We start from the raw sequence: 13,545 nt of genomic DNA on the forward strand, positions 1-13,545 counted from the left end.
GGAATATTTGAAAAAAAACATATTTTTTATTTTTTTTATAGAAAACCCACAAAAAAGTTCTTCGAAAATCATAAAAATTTAAGGGATACTTCTACTCAATATATTAACGTTTTTGTAAAAAGAATTTTTCAAAAATAAGTTTTTAAAGTATTTATTTTTAATTTTAAGGAATATTATTTTTTAAGAAAATGTTAAATAAAATATGATCTAAAATGTGACGATTCAAAATATTATGATTCAAAAGAAACTTTTGATTCAGCTTGTTTATGATCCTTAATTTGTTATGATTTAGAACATTTAGATTCAAATATTGTATAATCATTAATTATATCTTTTATGATTCAAAACTAAATGATTCAAAATATATAATGATCCATAATTTTTTTTGAACAAAAACAATATTTAATTGAATATATTATTAATCCAAAATCCTATTATTAAAAAATGATTTCATTTAAAATACTATGACTTAAAATAATTTGATTCAAAATTTTATGATCCAAAAATAACATTATTCAAGAAAAATATGAATGGAATATATTATGATCCTTAATATTCTTCTTATTTAAAATTTTATAATTGTTAAACATTAAATACTTAAACTGATATTTAGTTTAAAAATAAAAAAAAAATCAAAAAATAAAAACAATAATAAAGAAAAACACTAGTAGTATCTTCCAGTATGTAGTAAATATATTAAAAAAACAGAAAAAAATTATAAAACAGAAAAAAATTTAAGAAAACAAAAAAAAAATTAAAAGCGTTCAAACTAAGCATACATCTTTTTAAGAGTTTTTTGGTTTTTTTAACAAAAAAAATTTAAAAATTAAGAAATAAATAAATAAACGAAAATAAATAATAAAACTCACTTAAATAACGTTTCATTGACGTTCGTCGCACGTGATTAAATATTTGAGCCCGTATTAGTTACCACGGACGTGGGTCGCATGCGAACGCACCACGACCAAGTATTTAGGTTTGAGGTTTGTACCCGTAACAAAATGGGCGGTGAAGAATTGTCCTCATAGTCCTCACCATTTTTTGAGTCCTCACCGAACCAGACCATATATATATATATATATATATATATATATATATATATATATATATATATATATATATATATATATATATATAGGCTTAGGTTTTTTTGTTTTTACTAATTATTGTGTGCCAGAATGCACAGATCTGGACCACCGGATGATTAAAATCAATGATTATGATCTGAGGGTCTATGATATTACAATAGAGTAGTATGTACCATATAATAACACAAATTTCAGAAAAGGGTATTTTGGTCAATTAACCTATTTTAAAAAAGGTAATTTTCAGATTTTAAGGGATCATTAACACTTCTAATTTTAAAATCTGAATTTTTTAAATTAATTTTAATTAATTCTAAACATAATTTGTAAACATAACCGATTTTATTCCGTCAGAATGAATTTTTGTTTGAATGATATTCTTTCAGAGTTTAATTCTAGTAGAATATTAACGAAGAATAACAGAATTCTTGAACTCCTAGTTGAAGAATAACAACATTTTAATATTTTCATATACATTCGAACTTAAATACAAATTCATACATATTCTTACATACTAATAGTCTTCTACATTGTAATATATTTATACATATTCTAAAAGAATATCATAAAAAAGCAGTATTCTTGAATATACAGTTAATGAATAAATACAAGTGTAATTCTTAAAAAATAAGAACATTCTTAAACTGTGAGTGTCATCAATCTTTGGCTCATTTTTCAAGTCATTCTTATCAGGTCTTCAAGCCATTCTTCCGACCATTTCTATCACAAATGCAACAAAAACTAATAATGGTTAAAAACATGTTGCTTGCAATTCCTATTAATTTATACATTCTGGGAGAATACATATAATTCATTTCGGTAGAATATACAAAACATAATCTTGCATAATACATAGAATACAATCTTGCAGAATACATAGAATAAAATCTGCTAGTTATAACTTTACATGCCACTATAAAGAATTAAAAGCATGTGATTTTCCATTTGCAATCGTATTTCTCTATATATAAACATTCTAAAGCATAGAATGTATAAATGCATTCTGTCAGAATTACTATAATGTTACTTGCAATTCCTAGCATTTTATATATTCTGGAAGAATACATAGAATATATTCTGATAGATTACATAAAATTTGCTACTAAATCAAGATTATAAAATTGTGAACAGTGGAATATGTTAAGTTTAATAATTTTCAAATATTAGAAGGTTAGATTTTGATATTTTCCACATATTGCTTATTTAATCAGGTGATTACAAATGCTTTTGAGAAGAGTTTTCTCATTCATACAATGTTTAAGTTCTAAAATGTCTCAAATTTGTGAAAGTCTCTTATAAACCCTTAATCAAATCTTCACCCTAAATTGATTAAAAAAATCAAATACCAATTGCAAAGATTGATGTTACTCAGATAATTAACAAATAAGGAGTTAATAAAACAACAAAAAAAACATATCAAAAAGTTTAATGAAGAAAATAAAAGAAATACTCTTTGAGGCATTTCTACAAACACCTGGCGTGCAACATAGAAATCAAAATTTCTTTCAGGTCATTTCTACAACAAAGCTGCCAAATTCTCTTTGAGGCATTTCTACAAACATCCATCGATTATTAATCAAACGAACACCTATGTAATTCTGCCAAATCAAACAAGAACAAAAAGAAAAGAAGGAGCCTTTACCTATTGATTGAATCATTGTCGAACAACTTCCTCCATCGCCGATTCCACCCACCTGCTGATTGCCACCACCCCATATGACTTACTGTCGCCTTACAACTCCCAATTTGCAACCACCCTTGTGTTTCAAGACAATCAGACAAGAAGAAGAATGGAGTCGAGGGGAGCAGCCCTGCACTGCCGACCTCCCTCCATCGCCTATGCTAGCGATCCACCAGCACCACCGAACCCTCACTTTTAGCCTCTTTCCGATCATAATAGGTCGACGAACATGCAGCTGTGAAAGAATCGATTTCTGGTGGAAAGGAGGAACTGAGGTATCGATGATTTCTGGTGGAAAGGAGGAACTGAGATATTGATGATTTAAGGAAGTCGCCGTACTCTTTAAGGTTAGGGATGTGGGCTTTGTAAGGTTAAACTAATTAAGGAGATATTCATTGAATTATTTTTTTTTACCATAATTAGATATAGGAAGTTTACCATTATACCCTTTTTTAATTTATTTAATGATTTATTATTCTTGAATTCTCATTGGTGCATTTAGTCACACACTATTTGCTAAAAACATTTGAACCTAACTCTCTCTCTCTCTCTCTCTCTCTATATATATATATATATATATATATATATATATATATATATATATATAGAGAGAGAGAGAGAGAGAGAGAGAGCTAGGTTCAAATGTTTTTAGCAACTATTGTGTGCATGTATGCACCAATAAGAAATTAGCAAATAATTAAATATCTAATTAAATCAAAAAGGGTATTTCTGGTTTTTTGCATTTTTAATTAATGGGATCATTTAATAAAATCCCTGCAATTAAGGAAACAAAATAAATAGGTTTGACCTCTCTCTTTTATCTCATGTTAGTTTTTCTTCTTCACCTACAAAAGAAAAGAAAATCAAGGAAGTCGGCCATAACTTCACTCATCCCAGCAACCCGTCTCGTCACCTGCCCTCCATCCTTCTTTCACTTTCGTTCATGTTATCGTGCAATTGCGAACACAACTGTTCGTGAAATAAAGACCAACACTTCCTTGAACACTTTTCTAGATTCCTTTCTTAATGTAAAATCTTCGATTTTAGAGGTTTTTTTCTTAGTTGGTCGCAATCAAGTTCACAATCTGAAGTTTAGATTCATCAGGTTCGTTATTTTCTCCTTCTTTGACTTCATATATTTCTATTTTATCCTTCTTTGACTTCATATATTTCTGTAATCCAAGTAAATCTCGTTTTTTTCTGATATGTTTGATATGATTCTGTCATGGACTCCATGTGTTCGATAAATTGCCTCAATGAAAAAATAGTTAATAATATTTAATTTTTTAATTTCTCTCCAACAAGAAATCTGATGCCTTTTGCTCCAACCAGAACTTCGAAAAATTAACAGTGTAATTTTTATGTACAGGCCAATGGTCTCGATTTGGTAATTACCACAAAATTTTGATTATGAGTGTATCTGACAACAATTCTATCAGAATGGAAGATCAAGATTTAATTCTGTCATAATGGAATCTCGATTTTATGGCATGGAATCTCAAATTACTTGTTAGTATTTGAAGGTATACACTTTTTTTTTTTGTAAATTTAGTCACATTCATGTATTTATTAATTACATATGTTGTATTTTTCATCAAATGGAGTATAAAGATATGAGCATCTAATTTTGCCTACCAAATGTTTGTTAAAATGTTTGAATAAAATATTTCAACCAATTTTTTGTAATCTTTGAACTATCATATATCTCTCATACTAGCTTGGAATGATCTGAAATTTTTTTCTGCATATTCTCCTTTGTGTTAGATACAAGTTAGGTTCCAATCTCATTTTAATTGGATTAATATTGACTGAGTTGTAGTCCTTCGAACATGGGATGTTACAACTGTATTATATGTATTCTATCAGAATGTATTCTACCAGAATAAAATCGATGTATTCTGCCAGAATGTATTATATGTATTCTGTCATATTGTATGTATTATACCAAAATATATTAATTGATAGTTAATTGCAAGTAACATGTTTTTAACAATTATTAGTTTTTGTTGTATTCGTGATAGGAATGGCTGGAAAAAGGCGTTGAAGACCTAATATGAATAACTTGAAGAATGAATAAAGTTTGATCATACTCACAATTTAAGAATGTTGTTATTTTTTAAGAATTTTAATCATTTTTATTGAGATTCTTTTAGAATATGTATAATTATATTAAAATGTATAAGGATTATAGTATGTAAGAATATGTATGAATTTGTATTTAAGTTCGGATGTATAAGAATATATTAGAATGTTTGTTATTTTTCAACATATGATTCAAGAATTTTTTTTTTCTTCAATAGTATTCTATTAGAATAAAATTCTGAAAGAGCATCATTCTAACAAAAAATATCCTGACAGAATAAAATCGGTTATGTTTACAAATTACGTTAGAATTAAAATTGAATTAATTAAAAAATTCAGATTTTTTTAAATTAGGAAAATTAATCATCCCTAAAAATCCTAAAATTTCCTTTTATAAATATAGTTAATTGTCCAAAATACCCTTTTGCTAAAAAATGTGTGATTATATGGTACATGTTACCCCATTGTAATATCATACACTCCCAAATCATGTCCATTGATTAATTTCATCCGGTGGTCCAGATCTGTGCATTTTGGCACACAATACTTAGTAAAAACAAAATAACCTAAGCATATATATATATATATATATATATATATATATATATATATATATATATATATATATATATATATATATATATAGCTAGGTTCATGTGTTTCTTATTTATTATGTGCTAGGACTAGGATACACCAATATGAATTTAGTAAAAATAAATAATTATTTAACTAAGTAAAGATAGATATTAAATGATATCTATAATTATAATTCTTTTCTTATAGAAACTAATTAAATTCGTCATTAATGTCAACAATAACATTTTTTCATAAAGAATCTGTATCTATTTTTTCGTGTATGGGTTTGTGTTTTGTTTATGGATCCACTCACTTGAAATACAACAAAATTGCATGGAATATGAAGAACAAGAGTGTATTATACTAGAATACACTCTAATTCTGCTAGAATATACTCTCAAAATTTACTAGAATATACTCTCGTTCTCCATGTTCAATACAACTTTGTTGTATTTTGAGTGAGTAGGTCATGAAATAAAATACGAACCCATACATGAAAACCTAGATGAGAAGTCATTCTAAAAGAATATTATTGATGATATTAATGATGAATGCAATTAGTTTCCATAAAAAATGAATTATAATTATGTATATCATTTAATACATATATAATTATGGAATCATTTAATATCTATCTTTATTTGATTAAATAATAATTTAATTTTTATTAAATTTTTATTGGTACATTGTAGCACATAATAGATGTGAGAAATATTTGAACCTAGTTAGTTTTCTTCCCCCTCTCTTTATACACACACACACACACACATATATATATATATATATATATATATATATATATATATATATATATATATATATGTTCTTGCGAAAATCTAAATATGTTGTTAAAATGAAAAGAACCAAAAGTTTAGAAAATACTTACAACTTCTAGATAGATTTCTATAGCTTCCCAATATTTGAGAAAATGTTGTCTCTAAGATAAGCTACAAAAAGAGTCATACAAGACTATTTGCAACTTAACTCACGACCGTAAGAGCATGAAGTTGTTAATCGCCCAATAGTAATTGTATTCTAGTTTTTATTTAAATGGGTTTAAAATAAAAACATGTTTATATTGTATATTTTGTTTAAATAAACTAGATATACAAACATATATCTTTTATAGTTTTTGTGTAGATGAATTTCAGATATAATCATATATAATCTTATTTATGCTACTTAACATGAAAAAAACTAACTTGTCATTTCTAATACTAGATAATAAAAAATATAAAAATATAATGTATGTTGTTATTAAATCTAAAATGAATAAATAAAAAGATAAAAGAAAAAAATCAATTTATCTCTTTTCTCATCTTGTTATAGAAAATTAGACAAAGATAGGCTAATTTAAAACTTAGCTACACTAAAAGGGTGTTTGGCTAAGTTTATTTAATTAGATTTTCAATTTATTTTCAGTTTCACACTTATATAAAGTTAAAATTAATGTTTGTATGTGATTTTTTTCAAAAACAATTTTATCATAGTTTTGTACCGCTAATTAAACTATAATTTATAAAATTTAAAATTAAAAAGTATTTTTTTTCTATTTTAAATATGTTTAGCGACAAATCCTCTAATTATAATGTGGTTGACTAAAAAAACACCAAATATTGCAATATGAACACCTTAATTAATTTTTTAAATATTTTTATTGCGTGAAATTATATTATTTTCCGGAAAAAATGATTATAAACAGTTAATTTTTTATAAAAATATCAATAAATGTCTAAAAGGTGTCTTGTTAGCAACACCCAATTATAATATTATAATATGACACGGTAATTATAATAGTTGGCATGAACATGAACATCACGTGTATATTGTTTTGCTCACATTGATCTAATAATATCCTAAATGCATTTTTCTAAATTAAAAAAAATTAAATGTTAATTTGTCATACAATTAAAAAAGGAAAAAGGAGGGTTTAAGCCTTGCACGTTGTGTGTGATTTGGACCACCCACTTCGATGGATTTCTTGTGAATTGAACCCCCAACTAGTTTTCGCTTTTCAATGATTCCCGGTTAGTCAAGCCAACTCACTTTCCCCTTTTTACTCAACAAGCCCCATCTTTTTTTTTTTTTTTTTTACATATTTTATACTCTTTATACTTAGATAATAACTTTTTTTTAAAGGCAGATAAAATTTGTATTAGTAGTTATAAGGGTTAATCATAAAAAATATATTTTATGTGTTTTCCGAATTAAATTTCAAACCTTTTTATTAGAAAGACATTATATTTTTTAATTTTCCAGGAAAATTCTCAACTTTGTCTTCTTTTTTTTTTCCGGAAATAAACCTTAACCTTTTAAGTGTTTCGAAACCTTAAATTTTTTTAGTTTTTCCTGAAAAAATCATTACATTCTACAATTTCTTTGGAAGAAAACGACTAAAAGATTCCGATAAAAAAAATAAAATATAAGGCCTTTTATGAGATTAACCCTAATTATAAAAACTAAATTTAAAAAAAAAATCATAAAAAACCATTATATTATATTTCTAATGTTTAAAACTCTTATTTTTTATGAGATTGTCTAATTTAAGATTTCTTGAGACCAATAAACCTCATATAACCATAAATGATAGATGATAGGTAAGTTTCTCAAAAATCTGTTGGTTATAATCTCTTAAATCATAAAATTTTAGAGAATATAAGGATTACTAAAAAAAGATAATCTAATAGTTTTTTTAATGGTTGAATGAAATAAATAGGTATTTTTTTTAAGCTAGAAAGCCTTAAATTAGAATTTCATAAAAATATAAGAGAATTCACTTTAAAATAATATAATATTTTTTCCCTTAAAGTTGTATATTTATTAATTAGATTATATAAGTCTTAAAACAGCTTGAAGAAGACATGGTCACGATTTCAATAAACATATACATAGTTAGCTTGGAAGTATGTGATCAATTGATACTATTTAATATTTATAGATATTTTGTTTATCATTTTTGTTTATAAACAATTTCATATAATTTAGGGTCTATGTGAAATAAAACAACACTAAAAGGGTATGAATGAAAATTACATCGCGTTCTTTCACACATCTTGTTGGCACAAAACCAAGAACAGTTGAATTAAGCAGGGATATGTGATATGTCATATATATTCCCAAATTTGACGTATTCTTTCAATTCAGAACGACTTTCCTTCAATTAAATCAATTGAACATCCCTTTTAAAGTTTTAATGCATCAACAGAAGCAGGTTGATTTGAAGAAAAAAGTTCAGATTCAACAGCTTGTGGAAGGAAGTACAGAATGTTTTTCAGGTCCCCTCTCCACCTATCTCCCTCGTTTTCTTCATAAACGCATTAAACCCCACATAAAAATTGCAGCGAGTTGACTTCCTTTTTGAAAACCCATGTGGGGTTTTCAATGTCTCCGTATCGTGAGCCAACTTTTTGTTTCCAGAAATCAGGAAACATGGTTTCTGCGGGTTTCTTTCCTTTTCCAATTTTTTAATATGAAATTCATTCATCTTTGATTTCTTTATTGTTAGGTGTATTTTCGTTTCCAATTTTGTATGTATTCTGAATTGAATCTGATATTTCAGTTGAAGAATTGTGATTCCGAATCTGGATCATAATTCATATATCATACCCATGTGAAAAATGACTGGGAAAATGGAAGAAATCAAAAAGGTTTGCATAATGACTTCGATTCACTAATTCAATCCTTATTTTATTCATTCATTCTCTCTGATTGTGTTATCCCTTTTCTTTTGATGCATCATGACGATAATAATGATGATGATGTCGATGATTTCAGTCCTTTATTCATAAAATTTTGTCAATGAAGCTGAACAATGGAGACGAAGGAAAAGTATTGAAAAATTCTTTTGATCCCACAGGTTGTTTATTTCTCGAGCATCCAACTACTCCTTTTGTCTGTTGAATTCTTCTTTTGGGTTAAAAGTTGTGTGATATTTAAACTTTGGTCAAAGTCTCTCCCAAATATCTGCGAATTAGAGACCAGAATTTAATTGTTTGAAGATAAGATAATGAGGAATATTACAAGTTGAAGTAAAGAAAAAAGTGAAGAATATGTTCAAATTTTTGCTTTTTGACCTCACTAAGCAACACAGAAAGACATCCATTCCATTGTCACTTGATGCCTTCAAGAAGACCATATAATATCATTTATAATCTTTATATCCATATATATAATATTCTTTAATCTTTATATCCATTATCATCTTTATATTCACCATACTTATGCAGCTAGCAGGATTGGTGTGTTGGATTGCACTAACTTACTAAGTGATTCAATGGCAATTAGTCATGATGTTCAATCCCTCAGGTTCCAATTTCATCTTTATATCCTTTTTACACTTTTTTTGATAATTTTGTAAATTTATTCATGTTTTCATGATTCATTTCTGTAGGGTGTTTACAGCAACTTGGAATGTAGCAGGAAAATCACCTTCTAGTGATCTCGATCTTGATAACCTTCTACAAATCAATTGTCAATCAGATATATACATTCTTGGGTGCGTATATAATACATATTGTTAATTTGTTATATCTTCTCTTAATTTATAATCCAACGATTTAAAAAAAAAATGTTTTATGTGATCAGTTTTCAGGAAATAGTCCCATTAAACGCTGGAAATGTGTTAGTAATAGAAGACAACGGTTCTGCAGCAAAATGGCTCTCGTTGATTAGTCAATCTCTCAACAAACAATCTAATAAAGATTATTACGCATTAAATAGAACAAATACAAATTCCAATTCTTTTGAAAGAAAATCTTCGATGTTCTTGCAAAGAACATCGCTCAAATCCGCAAGTAGATCTTTCAGATCAGAGAGTCGAAGAAGATTCAAGAGCTGCAATTGCACCATTGTTGAGCCTGAAAGAAAGAGTTATTATGGAAGGGATTCATGTTTCGCATGTCAAAAGTCAAAGTCAAACAATTATGATGATCCCTCTTCATCAGAAGAAGACGATACTACCCCTAACATGGTGGCGCCTGATGTTACTACCGCTGCACCTCCACCAACTGGAAAGAATCAACATTTGAGATATTGTCTTATAAAGAGCAAGCAAATGGTGGGCATTTTCGTCACAATTTGGGTTAAAAAGGAGCTTGTTCCATATATAGGCCACTTGAGAACTTCTTGCATAAGTCGTGGGATTTTGGGTTATCTTGGGAATAAGGTATGTTAATAGTTGATGTATCTTGAAGCTTTTTTTTCTTTAAATACATCACAAAGTTCTAAATTTAATCCGATATACATCACACATAATCCACATAGTTCAAAGCTTTATTCAATATACATCACACAGATCAAATTTGTACTTGACATACATCACAAAGTTCAAAGCTTTATTCAATATACATCACACAGATCAAATTTGTATTTCACATACATCACAAAGTTCAAAGCTTTATTCGATTTACATCACAAAGTTCTAAGCTTTATTAAATATATGTCTCAACGTTCAAATATTTTTTTGATATACATCTCAGAGTTTAAATCTTTTTTCATCATACATCACAAAGTTGAAAGTTTTATTTGATATACCTCACAAAGTTCAAAGCTTTATTCGATATACATCACAAAAATTCAAAGCTTTATTTGATATACATCACACAGTTCATTGTTATATTGGATAGACGTGACAAAGTTCAAAATTTTATTCGATATACATCACACGTAAACCACAAAGCTCAAAGCTTTATTTCATATACACACAAAGTTCAAAGCTTTATTCCACAAAGTTGAAAGTTGTGATGTATGATGAATAAAGTTTTCAACTTTGTTCGATATATATCACAAATTTTGAAGCTTTTTGATGTAAACCTAGTTGAAAGTTTTTTTTTTTTTGGTAATTTAATTGTTTACAGGGTTGTATTTCGGTGAGCATGACCTTCAAGCAAACAAGCTTTTGCTTTGTATGTAGTCACTTGGCATCAGGAGAAAAAGAAGGGGATGAGCTTCGAAGAAATTTAGATGTTATTGAGATACTTAAAAGCACACAATTTCCAAAGATTTGCAGAACACCCAATGCCAAGGTGCCAGACAAAATTTTAGAACATGAGTAAGAATCTTTCTTTTTTATCTTCTTGATTATAAATCAAGACTTATAAAAATCCAAATGTAATCTCATGTTATGATAATTTCTCCAGCCGAGTCATTTGGTTAGGTGATTTAAACTACCGAATCGCCCTTAGTTACCATGAAACCAAGAAATTTTTGGAGCAAAATGACTGGGATGCCCTTCTTAATAAGGATCAGGTACTTCCATATGTTCATTTCCCATACTTTGTTTGTTTAATAATTTAACCACTTCTTATATGCCTCGGTAGTCACAGTGTGAAAGTTTCAGTTCCAATGTGGACTGTATTCTGGTAAAGACAGTGTGGGCCAGTTCAGGGGTTGTTGAGAGAATAACTTTTTTTGTAGTAATGCATTTGTTTAATTATTTATAACATTTGGATCGAGTTTCTTGTAAAAAAGAAAGTGTAACGACTAAATCGAAAATCTTTTTTGTTTTTTTTTTTAAACTTTTTCTTTTTGTTTATATTGTGGATGTTTGGACAGCTTAAAATGGAAAGGGAAGCTGGGAGAGTATTCAAAGGTTGGAAAGAGGGGAAGATCTTCTTTCCACCAACATACAAATACTCCTACAATTCAGATTTGTATGCTGGAGACACCATAAAATCAAAGAGCAAAAGAAGAACACCAGCATGGTAATGAGCCAATATCATGTTAGAATTTAGAAGTCAAAAAAAGATTACTTTTTAGGCTACAAAACCTATAAAGAAAATCTTTTATAATGCAAATTTCAATAAGTAACATTAATCAAGAACCTAAAATTTTCAGGTGTGATAGAATATTGTGGTATGGAGAGGGAATACATCAGAAGTCATATACACGTTGGGAGTCGAGGTTTTCTGACCACAGGCCTGTTTGTTCGACATTTTTAGTGTTTTTACATAATTAAAGGTGAGTAAAATTGTAAAATGGGAAATGTTTTATCTGTTTCCTTGAGTAATATAATTCTAAAATGTATTCTTTTATGCAGGTAATAAGAAAACTCTTGAGTTTTGATTAGCTGATGGACAGACATAAAGAAGCATAATAATAATCAAGTATTAAGTTTCTCTAACTGTACATAGAAGCATTCTTGCAAGTATAATATCAGAAGAAGAAGAAGAAAGAAATGAAGAAAAGATTGGCTTTCTCCAGTATCATCTTTGCATGAGTTGCATCTGCATCTTTTTCAAAGATTATGAAGTCAAGAACAATGGTTTGTTGGATTAGCCAAAAAAAAAAATATATATATCTTTGATTATTTATTACTCTTTAAATGTTACAAAAAAATAGTTTATATATGACTTTTAGATGGTGGTGATCCGTTTTGAAAATGGTAAACGTTCGTATACAAGATTTATATAGATAATTTTAGTGTCATATTTTCAAAATGTTGGAGTATCACTTGATGATGTTTCATTTCATGGTATTGTTGTTGTGTATTCAGAAAGTATTTAAATTGTTTTGGTTATATAATTTCAAAAATTATTCTCACTGAACCTTGAATCTATGTTTTAATGTTGTAAAATTTTCTCTAAAGGTTAAAAAACATTAGAAGAAAGGTAAATGCTAAAAATAAAAACCCGTTTTGGTCATTTTGGCAACAAAAAGAAACCATTGTGGTGTCAAAGTTTAGCATAAAATTGATTTATGAATATTTTTCCTTTTAAATTGTTAGGTTTAAGACGTGAATATTTTGTGATGACATGGACATAAAAACCCCACGGGCGCAGGTCATTCGGCTCTAAAAGTTTTTATAGTTGCATCGGTCTCAAGTTAATCCAATATATCGGACATATTAGGAAAAGTTTATCCAATCTACAGAAAAGTTCCAAACTTTTGGGAAAAATTGCAATGAAGTTTCAAAAGATTTTTTTGAACAGAAAAATCTCGATTATTTAACATTTTGCCCAAATTAACGAAAAAATTATATATATATATATATATATATATATATATATATATATATATATATATATATATATATATATATATATCCTAATAAATGAAAATGACTTTGCCACATGTCCTCTTCTCATTCATTTGGACACATGGCATTTTCTAGAAATTTTAAAA

The 13,545-nt window shown here is 27.7% G+C and overlaps 1 protein-coding gene and 1 long non-coding RNA gene across 2 annotated transcripts; one reads left to right on the plus strand and one right to left on the minus strand.

The window, feature by feature from the left end:
• Positions 1–8,502: 8,502 nt before the first annotated feature.
• On the plus strand, positions 8,503–12,849 carry LOC145086981 (DNAse I-like superfamily protein). Its single transcript, XM_079024865.1, has 11 exons — positions 8,503–8,699; positions 8,984–9,071; positions 9,199–9,280; positions 9,651–9,729; positions 9,815–9,919; positions 10,009–10,588; positions 11,280–11,473; positions 11,562–11,670; positions 11,977–12,125; positions 12,259–12,381; positions 12,461–12,849. The coding sequence occupies exons 2-10, from the start codon at positions 9,042–9,044 to the stop codon at positions 12,377–12,379; spliced, it is 1,449 nt and encodes a 482-aa protein (XP_078880991.1). The 5' UTR covers positions 8,503–8,699; positions 8,984–9,041; the 3' UTR covers positions 12,380–12,381; positions 12,461–12,849.
• On the minus strand, positions 9,278–9,518 carry LOC145086982 (uncharacterized). Its single transcript, XR_013700706.1, has 2 exons — positions 9,363–9,518; positions 9,278–9,330 (listed from the first exon to the last, which is right to left on the minus strand). It is a non-coding gene; the product is annotated as an uncharacterized LOC145086982 (long non-coding RNA).
• Positions 12,850–13,545: the final 696 nt, after the last annotated feature.

This window comes from Lactuca serriola, chromosome 2 (genome assembly GCF_051521515.1).
Source record: "Lactuca serriola cultivar US96UC23 chromosome 2, Lser_US96UC23_V15, whole genome shotgun sequence".
NCBI classification, from domain to species: domain Eukaryota; kingdom Viridiplantae; phylum Streptophyta; class Magnoliopsida; order Asterales; family Asteraceae; genus Lactuca; species Lactuca serriola.

What these genes read in the sequence shown, in the direction of transcription:
- LOC145086981 (XM_079024865.1), top strand. Translation starts at nt 9,042, where the DNA reads ATGACTGGGAAAATGGAAGAAATCAAAAAG. An exon ending in AAATGGAAGAAATCAAAAAG is followed by an intron (nt 9,072 to 9,198) that starts GTTTGCATAATG and finishes CGATGATTTCAG; the next exon opens with TCCTTTATTCATAAAATTTT. An exon ending in GACAAAATTTTAGAACATGA is followed by an intron (nt 11,474 to 11,561) that starts GTAAGAATCTTT and finishes TAATTTCTCCAG; the next exon opens with CCGAGTCATTTGGTTAGGTG.